The 21166-nt window shown below is 34.6% G+C and overlaps 1 protein-coding gene across 4 annotated transcripts in view; it reads left to right on the plus strand.

The window, feature by feature from the left end:
- ZDHHC21 (zDHHC palmitoyltransferase 21) overlaps nucleotides 1-21166 on the plus strand; it is an 84792-nt gene that overhangs the window by 11658 nt on the left and 51968 nt on the right. For all 4 annotated transcript variants that reach the window (XR_016393558.1, XR_002644543.3, XM_022573750.3 and 1 more), the window contains 4 exons: nucleotides 1050-1248; nucleotides 2481-2579; nucleotides 7716-7827; nucleotides 11109-11247. Coding sequence is in view for 2 of the 4 variants with exons in the window: in XM_022573750.3 (XP_022429458.1) it covers nucleotides 1095-1248; nucleotides 2481-2579; nucleotides 7716-7827; nucleotides 11109-11247 (504 nt within the window). In the remaining 2 variants the exon portion in view is untranslated. The remainder of the gene's footprint in view (nucleotides 1-1049; nucleotides 1249-2480; nucleotides 2580-7715; nucleotides 7828-11108; nucleotides 11248-21166) is intronic.

Below are 21166 nucleotides of genomic sequence, written 5' to 3' on the forward strand. Positions count from 1 at the left end.
TAAAGTAAGGATATATTTTAGGTCACTTTTTTTTTTTTTTTTTTTTTTTTTTTTTGCGGTATGCGGGCCTCTCACTGTTGTGGCCTCTCCCGTTGCGGAGCACAGGCTCTGGACGCGGAGGCTCAGCGGCCATGGCTCACGGGCCCAGCCGCTCCACGGCATGCGGGATCCTCCCGGACCGGGGCGCAAACCCGTGTCCCCTGCATCGGCAGGCGGACTCTCAACCACTGCGCCACCAGGGAAGCCCTAGGTCACTTTTTAAATACCATATGTAGAAGTATCTTTAAGCTTCTCATTGTGAGGCCTATTAGCATTTTGTTAACACTGAACTGAAAAAAGCCCCATTTAAGCAGGAGTCTTCTCGAATTGATAGTAATATTAGTTGGGCTTCATTCCATGAATTTAAGTATTTTTGGCAATTTGTAATTACTTCTCACTTTTTATTATAATTTTTCAAAATGATTTTTAAGCATTTTGTTGTGGTTTAAAATTAAATTAAATTGAACAAATCTTAAGTGTATATAGCTCAGTGAGTTTTTACATATGTAGATATCTGTAAGGCAACAGGTCAACATCTAGAACATTTCTAGCTCCTCAGAGTTTCCCCCATTTCCCTTCCCAATTAATAAACACCCCTCCCACCACAAGATGAGCACTCTTTTGACTTGTATTACCATCAGTTAGTCTTATGTACAAAACCTTTTTGTAGTTTTAATCATATCTTTTGGTGAATATGTGCACTCATTTCTCTTGAATTTACACATGGAATTGCTGAGTTAAGGGCAGACTTGTGTTTAACTTAAGAAGGTAATGCCAGTTTATACTCTATGATTGCAATTCATATGAAAATTGAAATTAAATTATTTGAAGCTTATGGTGAAATTTTAATAGGCTGAAACTTCCCTTTGTTTTCCAAAGTGTCCTATTTTGTCAAAAATATACATAGAAAGAAAATTTAAGTGTCATTTTATAGTTGCCAAAAAGGTAGTTTTGTTTTATTCAAATAATTTTTCCCATATAAGTAATTTTTTCTTTTTCCCTTTCCTTAGGTTGATCTTTCCTTGTGGCTTGGCAGGCAGTCATAGGACTGCAAAATGGGTCTCCGGATTCACTTTGTTGTTGACCCACATGGTTGGTGCTGCATGGGTTTGATTGTCTTTGTCTGGTTATACAACTTTGTTTTAATTCCCAAAATTGTCCTCTTTCCTCACTATGAAGAAGGACATATTCCAGGCATATTAATAATAAGTAAGTTTCTAGATCTTTATTTATTTCTTTGGATAATTAAAGCTTTTTCTCATTGTGAATGTTTTTGGAGTAAAATACCACTATAATAACCTTCCTTTTAGTATTATTCAGTGCTATTAATATGAAGTTATTTACTAAATTATGGACATTTTTAAAAAGAATGGCCTTTATATATTTTGCAGGGTTAGATAAATGTGATATCTTCATACCTAACTCTACAAAATATATAAAGACCATTTTGTAGGTCTGTGTGTATTTTCAATGTTTCTGTTATATACTTATTGCAAATGTGGAAGGAGTTTTAAGAATGATTATGATACACATTATTGAGAAAAAGTTTCATGATATAAAAGTTATTGATTATGATTTTGATTATGATAATACTTTGAACTTCTGGATAATTATTTTCTCCTATAGTTTAATGGTGATGGTTTGCTTATGATTAAAAGAATAAGATTGAAGTGATATGTTTTACATGTACATGGCATTTATCATTTTCATGTACATTATGTCATTTTGATCTCATAAGAGCTGTGGGAAGTATAATCTGTTTTACAATTGATAAAACTGACCAATACCATGCAGTCAGTCCTGGAGTTAGCACTTGAACTAAGTTTCCTATTACAGGTGCAGTGCTTTTATCCCCCCAACAAAATGCCTATTTCTTTTTCATCTAAAAGGTAGAATTATGATGAATGAATATATTTTCCTTTACTGTTATTTTTTCTAGTTATTCATTTTAAAACACAAAAATTTCTAGATTCTTTATTTTCAAATTAACTATCTTAAGATCTATTGAAAAGAGCAATTGAACATCACTAACCCAATGTAATTTTGAAGCTACCCACTTAGAGTTAATGAAAAAGTTTATAGGTTTAAAAATGCTGCTTTGATTCTGTCAAATATAGTACATGTAATAATTAAAAGGGATTCATTTATACCAATATTAGTAAGGAATTTCTGTTAATAAAGAATCTGGTTTATAACAAGTTTATCAGTTATTATTATACAAAATAACTATTTAAAATTACTACATTTTACATAATCCTCTTGGCAGTATTATTTGATGAATGAAATGAATTAATCATCTTTCCATCTTATTTTTGAAAATTATTTATCCTGATGGTATTAATTAAAATATACATTTATCCTTTAGATATGCTTGTTGAAAAATGTTTTGAAGGGTAAATACTAATTTTATTTATTTACTTATTTGTTTGTTTATTTCCAAGTATTCTATGGCATTGCCATATTTTGTCTGGTTGCCTTAGTGAGGGCCTCAATAACTGATCCAGGAAGACTCCCTGAGAACCCAAAGATCCCACATGGAGGTATGGTACCTTTCAGATTTATCAGTTTTACAATGCCAGAATTATCATCTTTATTAATGTATTTGACTGCCTTTAGTATATTAATTATATATGTCATGTAACGCCACTTTCAAGTCTTTCCTCAGTTGTTTCCTTTCCAGACTTCTCAATTTAAAACCACAAATCTCAGCTGACTCCTCATATCCCCCACTCTCTGGCTCTCCTTTTCAGTTTACTTGTTTATTTATTTGTCTCTCCCTCCTCCCACTCTACATCTATATAACCTCTGTGAGGGTGTAGATTCTTTGTTTTGTTTTCTTCATTTGTTCAGTACTGTATCCTTAATGCCTAAATAGTCTCTGTCACTTAGTAATAGTTGCTAGGTAAATATTTGTTGAATGCTATATAATTACTGAGAAATTATATTTTTATTTAGTAAAGGAATTTTTTGATGGTGCCACTTACCTCATGATATTATTGATATAATATTGCTTAAATATTTGTAGTGTTATAATACTATTGCCTATATTTCTTCAGGTTCGAACAATTCAGTGAAAATTTTGAAAGCCTTTTATTCTAGTGTCAGTGAAGGTAATTTTTGGTCACTTTATTGCATAGTAACCATTCAGGCAACACAAAAAAATTACAAATGTATTGCTTGTTTTATTACATGCCAGATATAGTAAACCTCCTTTACCCTCTTTCCCAAGTTTCACTTTTCCATCATGTGCTATGTAAGCTTTGAGAACTCTCTGTACTTTCTTCTAGAAAGAAATTTATATGTCTTTGTTATACATTATAGAACCAGAAAAATTTTTATAGTTGTTTCCGAACTTGCTGTACATTAGAACCACGTGGGGAGCTTCAAAAAATCTCAATGTCCAGATCACATCCCATATTAATTAAATCAGAATATCTGGGGGTGAGAGCCAGGTATCCGTATTTTTGAAAGATCCAAGGTGATTCTAGCGTGTCACAAGGTTTGGGAACCAATGTACTAATTCTTTCTAAAATTAGATAAACTGGCAAGTCACTTATATAGCCTCCCTTGAGTTTCTGATTGTTTTTTGAGATCCATCATTTGGGGCTTACTTGGTCTTGCAAGTTTAACGATTAAGTGGGAATGATATGACACTGATGTTTATGTAGAAGTTTCTGAAAATTATCTTGAATATTTAGTTTTTATTAATTTATAGAAGCAGTATCACTGTCATTTAGCGGTTATTGTGTGTGTGCGCGCGCATGTACCTGTGTTTGGTCAGGGAGGATGGCACTCTGTAATTTGTATAGAATCCCTCTTCTCTACTAGCCTAAACCAAAGGCTCTCTAAAATGTTGATACATGTATTTTCTTTCTTTTTTTTTTTTTTTTTTGCGGTACGCTGGCCTCTCACTGTTGTGGTCTCTCCTGTTGCGGAGCACAGGCTCCGGACACGCAGGCTCAGCGGCCATGGCTCACGGGCCTAGCCACTCCGCGGCATGTGGGATCTTCCCGGACCGGGGCACAAACCCGTGTCCCCTGCATCGGCAGGCGGACTCTCAACCACCGCACCACCAGGGAAGCCCTGATACATGTACCTTCTACTTCAACTCTAAAACCCAATGTTATCAGAAAATCAAAGAAGCAGGCTTTTCCTAACTCAGGACTCATTTCTGATGAAATCTTTAGTTTGCTGTGGTCAAACATTCAAATGCCTACATCTGTCAGATACTGCAAATCGGTGAAAGGGGCCAGGGAGGAACTATTTTATGTTGAAAATCTCATATCTTATCTAAAGGGAGTGGCACTATTCAGCTACAGTGAAATAGTCATACAGGCCTGGTATTATTAGATACTGTAATTTTTGAAGAGAAAATATAGAATCTCAATTTTTATGAGACATTTCATGATTTTTAAAAATATTGGCAACTAATTCAAAATTTTTAAAGCATTGTTTTAAAATAAATACCAAATGGATTATACCTGTCGGTCAGATTGAATCCACCTGAAACTGCTGTGTTACCTTCAGCTTATAGACTCCAGTGATGGAGGACACCATGGCGTCTTGCCAACTATTTGGATATCTGCATTATATCTGGTCTCATTGACATTTGGCCTGTTTTTCTTCAGTGAAGAGTTCCCATTTGCCCAACCAAAAAGCATGCATTCATTTATCACATTTTAATGTTTCCAAAGTCTCTTGGTATTGTTACAGAGCTACACTGGCAACCGATTCTGTCAGAAAACCTCTGTTAAAACCCAACCCTTGTATTGATTTTTGTAGTTTCAAGTTATATTTTTCTCCCCAAAACATTACTTTGTGATTTGAGATATAGTAATTGAGAAGAGGCCCCCTAATATGTGAGTCTTTTAAAAGACTCAAATAGAAGGTGATTCCTTCCTTTTTGAGGGATAAACCAAACCAAATCTTGCTTTATAGTCATTCATGCATTTACAGCATTAATAAGGTTCCCTGTTAAACAATGAGATGCTGTTTACCTTACATTAAAGAGCATCTATCATTTATAGAGTTTACCTTTTTTCTTTTATTTGTTTTATGTTTTGATTTTTCTTTCCTTACAAAATGTATCTGTTAATTTTTTATCTTCTATAGCTACCATAAATTAGGAGTTGGATTCTGTCTCCCATAGGCTTTTATTTTGTTAGATGGGTAGTACAAAAGTCTTGTAGGTGACCATCAGACACCAGAATGTATCAGTCACCAAGATCCTATTTGGACATGAATAAACCCTGAAGAAAAAAGGGAGAAGACTAAGAAATGGTTTCTAGATACATAGGGTGGTAGGTTAAGATGGATGGCTTTTTTTCTTGCTCTGCAAAGCAAAAACATAGATGATACTTTAATTTCTGGATTTTAAAAATAGTGATTTTTTTCTTTTCTAAAAACATAAATGTGTGTGTGTACTTGTGTGTGAAAATGTGCATTTTCATTTGTATTTTTCATTTTAGATTCTTACATCTTAAAGTGAGCCTTAAATGGCTCAAACCCTTTCTTTGAACAAATTTATGTTCCAGACCATAGGTCAGCACATTCTTCTGTACTGTTAAGGGCCAGATAACAAATACTTTTAGCTTTATGGACCATATGGTCTCTGTCACAAGTCCTCAGCTCTGTCATTGTAACCCAAAAGCAGCCATAGAAGTATGTAAATGAATGGGCATAGATAGCTGTGTTCAAATAAAGCTTTATTTATAGACATTGAAATTTAAATTCCAAGATTTTTATATGCCACAAATTATTATTGTTATGATCATTATAATTTTCAATCATTTAAATTTGTAAAAAACATTCTTACCTCATGGGTCACACAAAAACAGGTGGTGGCCTGGATTCCCCTGTGGACTGTAGTTTGCCAACCATAGTCTACACTACAGAATGAATTACAGTCTTTCTCTGACTCTAGCCAAACGCTCTTTTCTGAGGATACAACATTTTAAGTATGAAATAAATAATTTATTCTTTGCAGTATTATGTGCTGAAATTGCCAATAGCGAATACCCCATATTTATTTTTTAAGGGGCTGGTTTAAGAACATAAAGTTTTCATGTTGTCTTTTAATGAAAATCGGCTCATCAAAGAGAGTCTCCTTCCTGACCATATTCCTTGTAGTATGTGAATTCAGAGTTTTAACATTGGGATATTTGGGAACATCTAACATCCACTAACATCTAGGGGGAAAAAAAAGTGACATGCTTGTGACCTTGTATTATGCTACGAATGAAATAGTTCAATTGTACCTAAATTAAGCTTTAATATTGTTGCTCTCTCATGTAATATGTTTTCATTAAAATAAGAATTGTAAGGAAGAAACAAGAGAATTTTATTTTAGAGTGAAATTTTAAATGTAAAAGATAATTTCTCAACTTTCATATTATTGGAATGAACAGTTGATTTGATATAGCTTTTATTCATACTTTATTGATTTCTTCAGAGACATTGGTAGCAGAATGATTTTCCAACACTTTACTATAAAATTCCAGTATGTTGATTTTACTTCTGGCCATTAAACTAGAAATAAGGGAATTAAAATAGGGTATCTTTTTAGAAAATTGAAAACTACCCACAATTCTATTACTTATATTTAGAACCTTTCATTAAAAAATTTTTTAAACTTCTCATGCTTTAGCAAGGATTTAGTTACTACCTACTATGTGCTGGGTCACATTTTGCATATACTAATACTCACTCTGAGTATTGGAGTTAGGTTAATTTTACTATGCCCATACTTTTAGTGAGGTTAGGATATAGTTTTCCATAAGTGATATAAAGTTTAAAAATTTTTATAAAAGTAAAATTCCATTTCAAGAAATATTAAAATGATATGTTCTATATAACAGTTGTCTTATCTTGGTAGATGACTGTCCCATAGAGTTTTTATGGATCTAATTAGAGCAGTTCTTAATGAAAACAAATGACTTTTCCCTTTATTCCTGTAAACTTCATGTTTTTAAGCACAAAACTTAATTGTGTGCTCTTTCACAACAGACTAGAGGAAATTGCTACTTGGTGGTAGGATAGAATTTTGTAAAGGACTCCTTTATTTCCATTAAATAGTAATCTTCTTGTAATCTTCTTCACCTCTGAAACTATTCTAGTACCTCTTAAACCCATCTGAAATCTTTTTCCAACCCTCTCTCATAAACATTCCCAAATGAGTCCATTAATATTTTAAAAAACGGTTTCATGTGGGGAGTTTGGGAGATGCCATCTCTGTTTTTCTTACAATATCATAACGATTGATTTTGACTTATTAATCTATGAAACCAATACTCAGCATTATTTCTTCTTTAGAGCCTTTAGATAACAAATTTCTAGAAATTAATTTGTTTAAATATAATTCTGTTTTAATGTAATAATTTGGTTGTACTTCGGGGTTTTGTCATTAAATTTTACTAACAGCAATATGCTTAAACTCAAGTATGTTGTTTTCTCTTAGTTTAACTATTAATAGTGTCTTATTTTTATAGTGTTTAAAATTAGAAACGTACAAAATAAAACATGCATAGAATAGAGCAGCAACATTTTTGGCAAACATTTTCACTGGACACTTAGACACATATATCGAAGAATTCCTATAAACTCTTCTAAACACTTGTTGCTAAATTTCAACATTATTCATGTGCCTTTATTAAATGGATTTTAATTTCCTTCTCTAGAAAGGGAGTTCTGGGAATTGTGTAACAAGTGTAATTTGATGAGACCAAAGCGTTCCCATCACTGCAGCCGCTGCGGCCACTGTGTTAGGAGAATGGATCATCACTGTCCATGGTAAGAAATAAGTAATTCACTTTTTGGAAAAAATGGTAGTAAAAAATAAATCTTAGTACTTAGCAGATTTAAACAAAGGTTATATTAGACTTATACAGTTTAAGAAAACCTTTTTAATGAAGATCCTTTTATTTGATCATATGGTTCTGTCAACTCCCAAAGTCATTTTTTCCAGAGATCCTATATTTTCTCACAAGGAGATATTTGAGCAGAAAACTAAGAATTAACATGCACCCAAATATACAAAAGAACTAAGGTGGTTTTATTAAATGAGGCAATGTATGTAAAGCATTTAGTGTAGTATCTGACATAGAAAATACTTAAATATAAATATAGTAGCTGTTATTGATTCTAACTGTAATAAACCGTATACATCTCATTGTTTGTATTTCCCTTCCAATTTGTTTAATTAAAGAGTAACACATTTCAGATACCCTTATACCTCATTTCACCCACTTTCAGCCTTTTTCAGTGTTATGGATTGGTAATAGGTATTAACATTACATGCTGGCTGGATGTGTAAAAAGTGGTGGTTAGCTGATTCTGCTGAACTGCCAACATTTTTGGTCAATAGGGGGCTCTCTTGTAATATTTAAAGAAAATGTTCAGTTGAGAAATAGAATTTTTGAAAACAAATGCTGTGAGAGTTCTTCATTGTATCTCATTTCAAAGCTGTCACAAAAATCTGTGAAAAAGATATTGTATTTAATTCTGCTTTCCTAGCATGGGATCTCTGTATAAATATTTAAACTGGTATGGTGTAGCACTTTATAAATATATCTATATACATATATATTTATGTTTGTACACACATACATGCATATATGCAAAGTTAGCTACATAATAATCTTCTTAAATTTATAATTGCATTTATCTAAGGTTGACTCAGGGTAGAGTTTAGCTTTGCCTAGTAATGCTAATCAATTTAGAGTTTCCCTTGTTTTTGATAACACAAGTTATTATTAGCAAGCTTTTAGTAAGAATTTGGTTTTCACTATAAACTGATTGTTTAAATACAAGGTAATTTCCTGAGATTAAGAAAAAGTAAAAGCACTTTGTTACTATGTAAAAAAGTTGAAAATTCCATAAACAGGATAGTTTAGTATATAACATACAGTTGGTGTTGAAAAAATGTGCCTTGACTTTAAACAGATTAATTCTCAAGTGATTTTACAAACGTCAGTGTTCTGTTTACAGTTGCAGTAGTAGTAGATTTTTTTTTTTTTTTTTTTTTTTTGCGTTATGCGGGCCTCTCACTGTTGTGGCCTCTCCCATTGCGGAGCACAGGCTCCGGACGCACAGGCTCAGTGGCCATGGCTCATGGGCCCAGCCGCTCCGTGGCATGTGGGATCTTCCCGAACCAGGGGCACGAACCCGTGTCCCATGCATCGGCAGGCGGACTCTCAACCACTGCGCCACCAGGGAAGCCCAGTAGTAGATTTTTTAAAGCTATATAAAACATGTATTCAGGTAAGGGATAATCACATTTAAAAACTCAATTTTATATGCTTTTTAGAGTAATATTTCTGATTAAAAGTATAATAAATGTTCAGGATAGTCGGTTGGATATTGATACCTCCTTTTAAGTGAATGCAATAGCTTAAGCTTAAAAAATAATCAATTAGGAACTGTTTCGGTACTATATAGATGAGTGATTTTATTTATTGATTTATTTTCAAGGAATAAAGATTGACTTGGTGACAAAATAAAGTGCTGTTTAGCCAAAATTCTAAGATTGGGGTGAGCTCTCTGTTCCTAGGCCTTGCGCCTCCATAGTTGTAGTCACCTTCTCAGAACACTGGAGGGAAGAAGAGTGAAAGTACAAAGAGCTGGAGCATAGGAAGGGAGGGTAGACCAGGGGGCCTGCATAGATTCAGGGATTTATGTGATTGAATTCCCTAATAGAGCAGTGCTGAGATATTCAGAGAGTGAGGGAAATGTACAGTATAACTAGAAGCAAGGAGGATTTTTTATTTTTTTCAGAAACTGCATTATCTTAGCTGCTTAACAGCTTTGGATTTGGAGGTCAGTTCTCTGATGACCTCAAGGTTTACTCTATTTTTGGCTCTAATCAATCCTTCCAAGGAACTTGCTACCAAAAGAACTCTTACATGTAGATTATCTTAGTGTTTCTTAAAGTTCCGTGCTTAAGAGGAATGCCATGATCATAGCAGTTGTTTCTCAAATTTTGGGGGGACAGAAAGGAGTGGGGCAAGTATAAGTCATCTTTCAAGCAACAGCTATTGAAGAGTATTTTTGAGTGCATACAGAAGCACCCTTCTCTGGTAGCCCTGCTTGCAGATAACAAAACACAGGAAGTTTTCTTGTTTACAAAGCATGCACTCTTTAGTCTAAGAAATGCCTCTTCCAGGTTTTCTGTTCAGTTATATATCTGATTTTAAAAAATAGTTAGACAGCACACCTTTAAAACAACAATTTAAGTTAGGAATTTGACCCTATTTATTTATTTTTTCAAACAGTGGCAGTGTAATGCTATATTGAAATGAAAACATTTGTGAAAGGTAATTTGTAGTTTTGAACCAGGGTTTTCTGCCGGAATTGTAAAATATTTTGAAAATTTAGGTACAATAAATAACCTTGGAACAATAAAATAGCTTGCATTAATCTTGAATATTTTGGGATTATGACATTAATCCTTTTTCCTAGTTGTGGTTCACTGTTATATTGGTGGAAATGTAGCTCTGAGAATTTATAAATACTTTTGGATATGTGTTTATTTTCAGGAACCAAGGTTAGATTTTAAAAGTAAGAAAAATTGTGAATGCTTAGCAGTATCTCAGAGTGGCAGGTTTAAGTTATTTTACTTCACATCATTCAAATTGGTCTGCACAGCTAGAATGCTGCAGTGGAAGAGCAGTATACAGAAAAGGGTTCTTGTTCTCTTGACCACTGTCTCTCCTAACTGTACATCCTCTGGCAATTGTCCTAACTCCTTTGTTCCTTTTTTGTATCAGTGAAGCAAGGAGGCTGCCATCTGTTCTTCCCTGCCTCACTGGGTTGTTGTTGAGTTGAATCATATACAGGACTTCTTTAAAAAGTAGAATGTGCTTTACAAATGTGAAGTGGCATATTTGTGTCATATCTTATGTACTCTTTGCTTTTAGGTTTGAGTGACTTTAGCTTATCTCCGTGAAGTAAAGCACATATGAAGTTTGTGCTTTATGTGAAGTTTGTGTGTGTTTGCATTTATCTCTACTTTTACCATCCTAAAATTAATATTAAAGTTTGAAATATTTTTTCTTTTTCCTTTTTTTCTTCAGGATTAACAATTGTGTTGGTGAAGATAATCACTGGCTTTTTCTGCAGTTGTGTTTCTACACTGAACTTCTTACTTGCTACGCACTGATGTTTTCTTTCTGCCACTATTATTACTTTCTTCCACTAAAAAAGCATAACTTGGTAAGAAATTTCTATATCAACTAATGTTAGAGCAACTATATTATACAGTTATTAACATGTGGTGCTTTTAAGTGCAGAAAACTGAAAACAAAAACAACAAACATAAACCCTCAAATTGGTGCATTTTAAAATATATTGGAATTGAGAAAGTGGACCCTGTTCTGATATTGCCTTTTAACCACATCTATTTATGATTATTTATTAGTGTTGAGTTCTTTAAAAAGTGACATATTAGATCTCTTAATAATATATTGGTTTAAAAATATCTACAGTAATGAAAAACAAAGTGAAAAATGTTAGCTTCTTGTTTCTTCTCAGGAATAAAAATAGACTTGTTTAATTCTTAAAGGTTCTCAAAGGAACATTAAGTTCTTGAGAGAAAGAACACGACGAATTTGCAGGATGCCTTAAAAAGTTATTACATACACCGTTTGAGGCATTGCTTTTTCCATTTTGTAGAGGAACTACAATAGATGTTAACAAGATTTGCCCAGAATGGTGGTGTTAGTGGTGGCGGTGGTAATAGCATCACCTAGGAGTGTTAAGGCTTGACTGTATATCAACACTATGCTATGGGCGTGTGATTTTAATTCTTACGTTAATGCTCACTACAGCCACATGAGGTGGGTATGATTTTTCCCCCATTTTATAGGTGGAAACAGACTAATAGAGGTTGAATAAATAGTTACTGAAGATGCAAAGCTAGGGAAGTGATTATTAAACTGGTTTTAGTTGTAGAGCTGGGATTTGAACCTGATTTTGTGTTTTCTGAATCATATCTTGTGTGCTTTGTGTGTAGAACTGGTATTTGAACCTGATCCTATGTGTCATTTGGACTTAGATTGTGTTTTTAAAATGCCCTCTGTGTGTGTGTTTTGTGTGTGGAGAGAGAGACAGACAGAGTATGGGCAAGGGTGCGTGTGAGAAACCGGTAGGGAAGAAAGAGGGAAGAAGGAATAGATTCCCTGATGGAGAAGGGTGTTTTCTTTCCTATTTATATCATTTTATACTGTTTAACTCTTTTTTATTAAAAATAACAATTTCGGTGGTGGTACATACAATTAAATTTTGTAATAAGAGAGCAGTTGAGAGAAGGTCTTCAAGTTCTGCATATTTAGATCTTTTTTATACACATGGTCATTTTGTTTAATTAAAAGAAGATATTTACTGTTGTTGCTTAGTTGCATATATTAGTGGGGCCTTGTGGTAATTCTCCTTATTAAATACAGAGTGAGCAATTAAAAACTAATAACTGAAAAAAGTTCAAAAGGGAGAACTGTAAATATAGGTGTTTGACATCATCACACTGAGACTAGTGCATGCTAGTACTGTGGTTTTAGAAATGTTTTATTTATAGATGAATTTCTTTTTTTATGCTTTCTCATATTTTAATTTTACTTTCTAATAAGACCAGGTACAAAAGAATGGTCACCCATAACATCCAGATCAAAAGCTCTAATGCAATAGCAGCTAATATTTAGGGAGTCACTTAGGGTCAACAAGGTACTTTTTCTGCACGTGTTATTTCTTTTAATTCCCACAACAACTGTGTGAGGTGACCTAGCCATGAGTGTGACTTTAAAGCCAAACTCCTTGGGTTTGAATCTCAATTATAGGCTAATTTCTGATATAATTGGTATTGTAGTTAAAATATGTAAAAGGTTATACATATTCTCCCAAGAGTAACCTGTTTCAAGTAGATTGAGCCTAATAAGAACAGCATTAAAATAAAAATTTACCAGTAAGATTAAGGTCAGAATGTTTTAAAAACTGAGAGAGAGGTAAAATTCAGTGGTATTAATGAAAAGCTACGAGAGCTTCTCTAGGAGGGAATGCATTGTAGTATAGTGAAGGGATTGGCAAACTATGAGCATTGGGATAAGTTTGAACCTCTGCCTATTTTTTTTTTGTCTTCTTTTTCCTCTGCCTGTGTTTGTTAATAAAGTTTTACTTGAAACACAGCTGCTCTCATCTATTTACGTATGTTTATGATTGTTTTTGTGCTACAACAGCAGAGTTGAATAGTTGTGAGAGAGGCATATGGCCTAAAAGCCTAAAATATTAAGTATCTGGCTCCTTTATTTTTTTAATTAATTTATTTTTGGCTGCATTGGGTCTTTGTTGCTGTGCGCAGGCTTTCTCTAGTTGCGGCGAGCAGGGGCTACTCTTTGTTACGGTGCGCGGGCTTCTCATTGCGGTGGCTTCTCTCGTTGCGGAGCATGGGCTCCAGGCACGCAGGCTTCAGTAGTTGTGGCAAGAGGGCTCAGTAGTTGTGGCTCGCGGGCTCTAGAGCACAGGTTCAGTAGTTGTGGCACACAGGCTCATTTGCTCTGTGGCATATGGGATCTTCCCGGATTGGGGCTCAAACCCGTGTCCCCTGCATTGGCAGTTGGATTCTTAACCGCTGTGCCACCAGGGAAGTCCAGATTAATCCTTGTATCATTATAAATTATACCTTTTAATCTGTAGTAATTATTCTTGCCTTACAGTGTTTTTCTTTGTTATTAATTTAGCTATATCAGCTTTGTTTTGGTTAGTATTTTCATGGTATGTCTTTTTCTATCTTTTTACTTTCAACCTTTATCAGTTATGTCTTGTCAGTGTGCCTTGTAGACACCAAATATTTCTTTTTTTTTAAGTTTAGTTTGATAATCTTTGTCTTCTAATTGGAATAGTCCATTTTTATTTACTGTGACTGATATTAATCCTTTCATCTTACTATGTATTTTCTACTTGACCCATCTGTTCTTTGTTTCCATTTTTCTCCTTTTCTTACCTGCTTGGAAATTTTCAATTAAAAAAGATTTCCAGTTTATCCCTTCTGATGGTGTTTCTCCTTTTACTCTTTTTAAAGTGGTTTTCCCAGAGATCAAAACATTCTTCCTTGGTTTTCTGAAGTTTAATATAAGTTGGTACTTTAAACATTGCTGTGATAGTAAATGTAGTGGCCTTAGAACCCCTCCTATCATCATTTTTGGTATTCTGGGTGCATAAAATAGATGTTGAACTAAAACTCAAGATAACAAGAAGTAATTATTGTCGTTTATATATTATGTGTTATAATACATATGTTATATGAAGTCACTATTTGTTTAGAGTTACCCACATATTGATGCTTTTTCTAGTTCTTCATGTCTTCGTAAGTTTCTAAGTTTCTTTCTGGGAGTATTTTTTTTCTGCCTCTTGGTGGAAGTGTACTGGAACAGATTCTCCCAGTTTTGGTTCACCTGAAAATGTCTTTATTTTTCTTTCATTTTTGAAGGATTTATTTGCTTGGCATAGAATCATACGTTTGGAGTTATTTTCAGGTTTTAAAAGATGTTATTTCCTTGTCTTATGGTTTCCATCATTTCTGTTGTAAAGTCAGTTGTTAGTTTTATTGTTCGTCCACTGAAGTAATGTATCTTTTCTCTGACTGCTTTTAGGATTTAGTTATTTATATTATTTCAGCTTTGCTGAGGCATAATTATATAATTAACATATAAATTTATAAGATACTTAAATTGTGCATTATGATAATTTGATATATGTATAACTTTGAAAGGATTTCCCCATCTAGTTAATTAACACATCCAACACTTCACATATTAATCTTTCTTTTTATGAGAACATTTAAGTTCTTCTCTCTTAGCGAATTTCAGTTGTACAGTATGGTGATAAAACAGTGGTCACCATGTTTTACGTTAGATCTTTACCTTATTCATCTTATGGCTAAAATTTGCACCCTTTTACCAACCTCTCCCTATTTCCCACAACCCCAGCCCCTGGCAACTACTTGTCTACTCTCAGTTTCTATGAGTTGAACTTTTTTTTTCTTAATTCCACAGATAAGTGATACCATTTGGCTTATTTCACTTAGTATAAGGCCATCAAGTTTCATCCATGTTATCACAGATAGCAGGATTCCCTCCTTTCTCATGGCTGAATAATATTCCACTGTGTATATATATATACATCTTTTTTATCCATTCATCTATTGATGGACACTTAAGTTGCTTCCATATCTTGGCTATTGTGAATAATGCTGCAGTGAACATGGGAGTGCTGATATCTCTTTGATATCCTGTTTTCATTTCCTTTGGGTATATACCTAGAGGTAAAATTGCTGGATCATATGGTAGTTCTATTTTTAATTTTTTGAGGGGTCTCCATACTGCTTTCTATAGTGGCTACACCAATTTCTATTCCCACCAACAGTGCAAAAGGATTTCTTTTTCTCCGCATCCTTGCCAACACTTACCTTTTATCTTTCTGATGATAGCCATTCTAATCTAACAGGTGTGAGGTGATATCCCATTGTGGTCTTGATTTGCATTTCCCTGATGATTAGTGATGTTGAGTACCTTTTCACATACCCATTGGCCATCAATATATCTTCTTTGGAAAAATGTCTGTTCAGGTCCTCTGCCCATTTTTTAATCAATTATTATTATTATTTGCTATTGAGTTGTATGGGTTCTTTATATATTTTGGATATTAACCCTGTATCAGAGATATGATTTGCAAATATTTTATCGCATTACATAGGTTGCCTTTTCATTTTGTTGGTGGTTTCCTATGCTTCGCGAAGGTTTTTAGTTTGATTTAGTCCCACTAGTTTATTTTGCTTTGGTGACTTTGCTTTTGGTGTCAAATCCAAAAAAACATTGCCAAGACCAGCGTCAAGGAGCTTATCCAATATGCTTTCTTCCACCATTTTTATGGGTTTAGGTTTTATGTTCAAACCTTTGATTCATTTTGAGTGATTTTTGTGTATGGTGTAAGATAGGGGTCCAGTTTCATTCTTCTGCTTGCGACTGTCCAGTTTTCCCAGGACCATTTATTGAAGGGACTGTCTTTTCCCCATTGACTCTTCTTGGCTCCTTTGTCATAAACTAATTGACCATATAAGAGTGGGTTTTTTTCTGGGCTGTCTGTTCTGTTCCATTGATATAAGTGCCTTTTATGTCAGTATCATACTATCTTGATTACTATAGCTATGCAATATATTTTGAAATCAAGACATGAGATGCCTCCAGCTTGGTTCTTCTTTCTTAAGATTGCTTTGGTTATTTGAGATCTTCTGTGGGTCCATACAAATTTTAGGATTGTTTGTTCTATTTTTGTGAAAAAATGAAGTCAAATTGTGATAGGGATTGCATTGAATCTGTAGATTGCTTGAGTAGTATGTCCATTTTTTTTTGTTTGTTTGTTTTTTTGTGTGGTATGCGGGCCTCTCACCACTGTGGCCTCTCCCGTTGCGGAGCACAGGCTCTGGACGCACAGGCCCAGTGGCCACGGCTCACGGGCCCAGCCGCTCCGCGGCACACAGGATCCTCCCGGACCAGGACACGAACCCGTGTCCCCTGCATCGGCAGGCGGACTCCCAACCACTGCACCACCAGGGAAGCCCGAGTGGTATGTCCATTTTAAGAATATTTAATTTTTCCAATCTATGAGCGTGGAAGAGCTTTCCATTTATTGGTGTTGTCTTCAGTTTCTTTCATCAGTGTCTTCACTGTACAAGTCTTTCACCTTGTTGGTTAAATTTATTCCTAGGTGTTTTATTCTTTTTGATACAATTGTAAATGGGATTGTTTTCTTAATAACTTTCTGATAGTGTATGGAAATGCAACTGATATTTGTATATTAATTTTGTATCCTGCAACTTTATGAATTTGTTTATTAGTTCTAACAGTTTTTTGGTCGAGTCTTTAGGTTTTCTATATGTAATACCATGTTATCTGCAAATAATGTCAGTTTTACTTCTTCCTTTCTAAATGGATGTCTTTTATTTCTTTTGCTTGCCTAATTGTTCTGATATCCAGTGTTGAATATTGATGATAAGAGTGGGCATCTTTGTCTCATTCCTCATCTTAGAGGAAAAGCTGTCAGCTTTTCACTGAGTCTGATGTGTCTGTGGGTTTGTCATATATGGCCTTTATTATGTTGAAGTATGTTTCCTCCTACACCCAGTTTGTTGAGAGTTTTTATCATGAATGGATGTTGAATTTTGTCAAGGGCTTTTCTATGTCTTTTGAGATGATCATATGATATTTATCGTTCAGTTTGTTAATGTGGTATATCACACTGATTGATTTGCAGATTTTGAAGTATCTTTGCATCCCTGGAATTAAATCCCACTTGATCATGGTGTATGATCCTTTTAATGTATTGTTGAATTTGGTTTGCTAATATTCTGTTGAGGATTTTCACATCTTTGTTCATCAGAGATATGGTTTTCTTTTCTTTCAGTGTTGTTGTCTGGTTTTTGTATCAGGTTAATGCTGGCCTTGTACAAAATTTTGGAAGTGTTCCTTCCTCTTCAATTTTTTTTTGAAAAGTTTGAGAAGGATTAGTGTTAATTCTTTAAATGTTTGGTTGAATTCATCCATGAAGCCATTTGGTCCTGGACTTTTCACTGTTGGGGGTTTTGATTACTGATTCAATCTTCTTACTAGTAATTGGTCTGTTCAGAGTTTCTGTTTCTTCATGATTCATTGTTGGTAGGTTGTTTGTTTCTAGGAATTTGTCAATTTCTTCTAGGTTGTCCAATTTGTTGGTATATAATTTTTCATAGTAGTCTCTTATGATCCTTTGTATTTGTGCGGTATCAGTTGCAATGTCTCCTCTTTCATTTCTGATTTTATTTATTTGAGTTCTCTCTTTTTTTTTTAGTGAGTCTAGTGTATTTCGTTTATCATTTCAAAAAACCAGGTTTTAGTTTCCTTGATCTTTTCTATTGTCTTTTTAGTCTCTATTTCACTTACTTCTACTCTAATCTTTGTTTTTTCCTTCTTTCTACTTTTGAGTTATTTTGTTCCTCCTTTTCTAGGTCCTTGAGATATAAAGTTAGTTTGAGATCTTTCTTTTTTCTTTTTTTTTCTTTTTTACATCTTTATTGGAGTATAATTACTTTACAATGGTGTTTTAGTTTCTGCTTTATAACAAAGTGAATCAGTTATACATATACATATGTTCCCATATCTCTTCCCTCTTGCGTCTCCCTCCCTCCCACCCTCCCTATCCCGCCCCTCTAGGTGGTCACAAAGCACCGAGCTGGTCTCCCTGTGCTATGCGGCTGCTTCCCACTAGCTATCTATTTTACGTTTGGTAGTGTATATATGTCCATGCCACTCTCTCGCTTTGTCACAGCTTACCCTTCCCCCTCCCCATATCCTCAAGTCCATTCTCTAGTAGGTCTGTGTCTTTATTCCTGTTTTACCCCTAGGTTCTTAATGACATTTTCTTCCTTAAATTCCATATACGTGTTAGCATACGGTATTTGTCTTCCTCTTTCTGACTTACTTCACTCTGTATGACAGACTCTAGGTCCATCCACCTCATTACAAATAGCTCAATTTCGTTTCTTTTTATGGCTGAGTAATATTCCATTGTATATATGTGCCACATCTTCTTTATCCATTCATCTGATGATGGACACTTAGGTTGTTTCCATCTCTGGGCTATTGTAAATAGAGCTGCAATGAACATTTTGGTACATGACTCTTTTTGAATTATGGTTTTCTCAGAGTATATGCCCAGTAGTGGGATTGCTGGGTCATATGGTAGTTCTATTTGTAGTTTTTAAGGAACCTCCATACTGTTCTCCTTAGTGGCTGTACCAATTCACATTCCCACCAGCAGTGCAAGAGAGTTCCCTTTTCTCCACACCCTCTCCACCATTTATTGTTTCTACATTTTTTGATGATGGCCATTCTGACTGGTGTGAGATGATATCTCATTGTAGTTTTGATTTGCATTTCTCTAATGATTAATGATGTTGAGCATTCTTTCATGTGTTTGTTGGCAGTCTGTATATCTTCTTTGGAGAAATGTCTATTAGGTCTTCTAACCATTTTTGGATTGGGTTGTTTGTTTTTTTGTTATTGAGCTGCATGAGCTGCTTATAAATTTTGGAGATTAATCCTTTGTCAGTTGCTTCATTTGCAAATATTTTCTCCCATTCTGAGGGTTGTCATTTGGTCTTGTTTATGGTTTCCTTTGCTGTCCAAAAGCTTTGAAGTTTCATTAGGTCCCATTTGTTTATTTTTGTTTTTATTTCCATTTCTCGAGGAGTTGGGTCAAAAAGGATCTTGCTGTGATTTATGTCATAGAGTGTTCTGCCTATGTTTTCCTCTAAGAGTTTGATAGTTTCTGGCCTTACATTTAGGTCTTTAATCCATTTTGAGCTTATTTTTGTGTATGGTGTTAGGGAGTGATCTAATCTCATACTTTTACATGTAGCTGTCCAGTTTTCCCAGCACCACTTATTGAAGAGGCTGTCCTTTCTCCACTGTACATTCCTGCCACCATTATCAAAGATAAGGTGACCATATGTGTGTGGGTTTATCTCTGGGCTTTCTATCCTGTTCCATTGATCTATATTTCTGTTTTTGTGCCAGTACCATACTGTCTTGATTACTGTAGCTTTGTAGTATAGTCTGAAGTCAGGCAGCCTGATTGCTCCAGCTCCATTTTTCTTTCTCAAGATTGCTTTGGCTATTTGGGGTCTTTTGTGTTTCCATACAAATTGTGAAATTTTTTGTTCTAGTTCTGTGAAGAATGCCAGTGGTAGTTTGATAGGGATTGCATTGAATCTGTAGATTGCTTTGGGTAGTAGAGTCATTTTCACAATGTTGATTCTTCCAATCCAAGAACATGGTATATCTCTCCAACTATTTGTATCATCTTTAATTTCTTTCATCAGTGTCTTATAAGTTTCTGCATACAGGTCTTTTGTCTCCTCAGGTAGCTTTAATCCTAGATAATTTGTTCTTTTTGTTGCAGTGATAAATGGGAGTGTTTTCTTGATTTCAGTTTCAGATTTTTCATCATTAGTGTATAGGAATGCCAGAGATTTCTGTGCATTAATTTTGTATCCTGCTACTTTACCAAATTCATTGATTAGCTCTAGTAGTTTTCTGGTAGCATCTTTAGGATTCTCTGTGTATAGTATCATGTCATCTGCAAATAGTGACAGCTTTACTTCTTCTTTTCCGATTTGGAATCCTTTTATTTCCTTTTCTTCTCTGATTGCTGTGGCTAAAACTTCCAAAACTATGTTGAATAAGAGTGGTGAGAGTGGGCAACCTTGTCTTGTTCCTGATCTTAGTGGAAATGCTTTCAGTTTTTCACCATTGAGGACGATATTGGCTGTGGATTTGTCATATATGGCCTTTATTATGTTGAGGAAAGTTCCCTCTATGCCTGCTTTCTGCAGGGTTTTTATCATAAATGGGTGTTGAATTTTGTCGAAAGCTTTCTTTGCATCTATTGAGATGATCATATGGTTTTTCTCCTTCAGTTTGTTACTATGGTGTATCACGTTGATTGATTTGCATATATTGAAGAATCCTTGCATTCCTGGAATAAACCCCACTTGATCATGGTGTATGATCCTTTTAATGTGCTGTTGGATTCTGTTTGCTAGTATTTTGTTGAGGATTTTTGCATCTATGTTCATCAGGGATATTGGCCTGTAGTTTTCTTTGTTTGTGACATCCTTGTCTGGTTTTGATATCAGGGTGATGGTCGCCTCGTAGAATGAGTTTGGGAGTGTTCCTCCCTCTGCTATATTTTGGAAGAGTTTGAGAAGGATAGGTGTTAGCTCTTCTCTAAATGTTTAATAGAATTCGCCTGTGAAGCCACCTGGTCCTGGGCTTTTGTTTGCTGGAAGATTTTTAATCACAGTTTCAATTTCAGTGCTTGTGATTGGCCTGTTCATATTTTCTATTTCTTCCTGATTCAGTGTTGGCAGGTTGTGCATTTCTAAGAATTTGTCCATTTCTTCCAGGTTGTCCATTTTATTGGCATAGAGTTGCTTGTAGTAATCTCTCATGATCTTCTGTATTTCTGCACTGTCAATTGTTACTTCTCCTTTTTCATTTCTAATTCTATTGATTTGAGTCTTTTCCCTTTTTTTCTTGATGAGTCTGGC

Source organism: Delphinapterus leucas, chromosome 6 (assembly GCF_059928025.1).
Source record: "Delphinapterus leucas isolate spDelLeu-1000000601 "Yukka" chromosome 6, BTC_Dleu_Yukka2, whole genome shotgun sequence".
Lineage (NCBI taxonomy): Eukaryota > Metazoa > Chordata > Mammalia > Artiodactyla > Monodontidae > Delphinapterus > Delphinapterus leucas.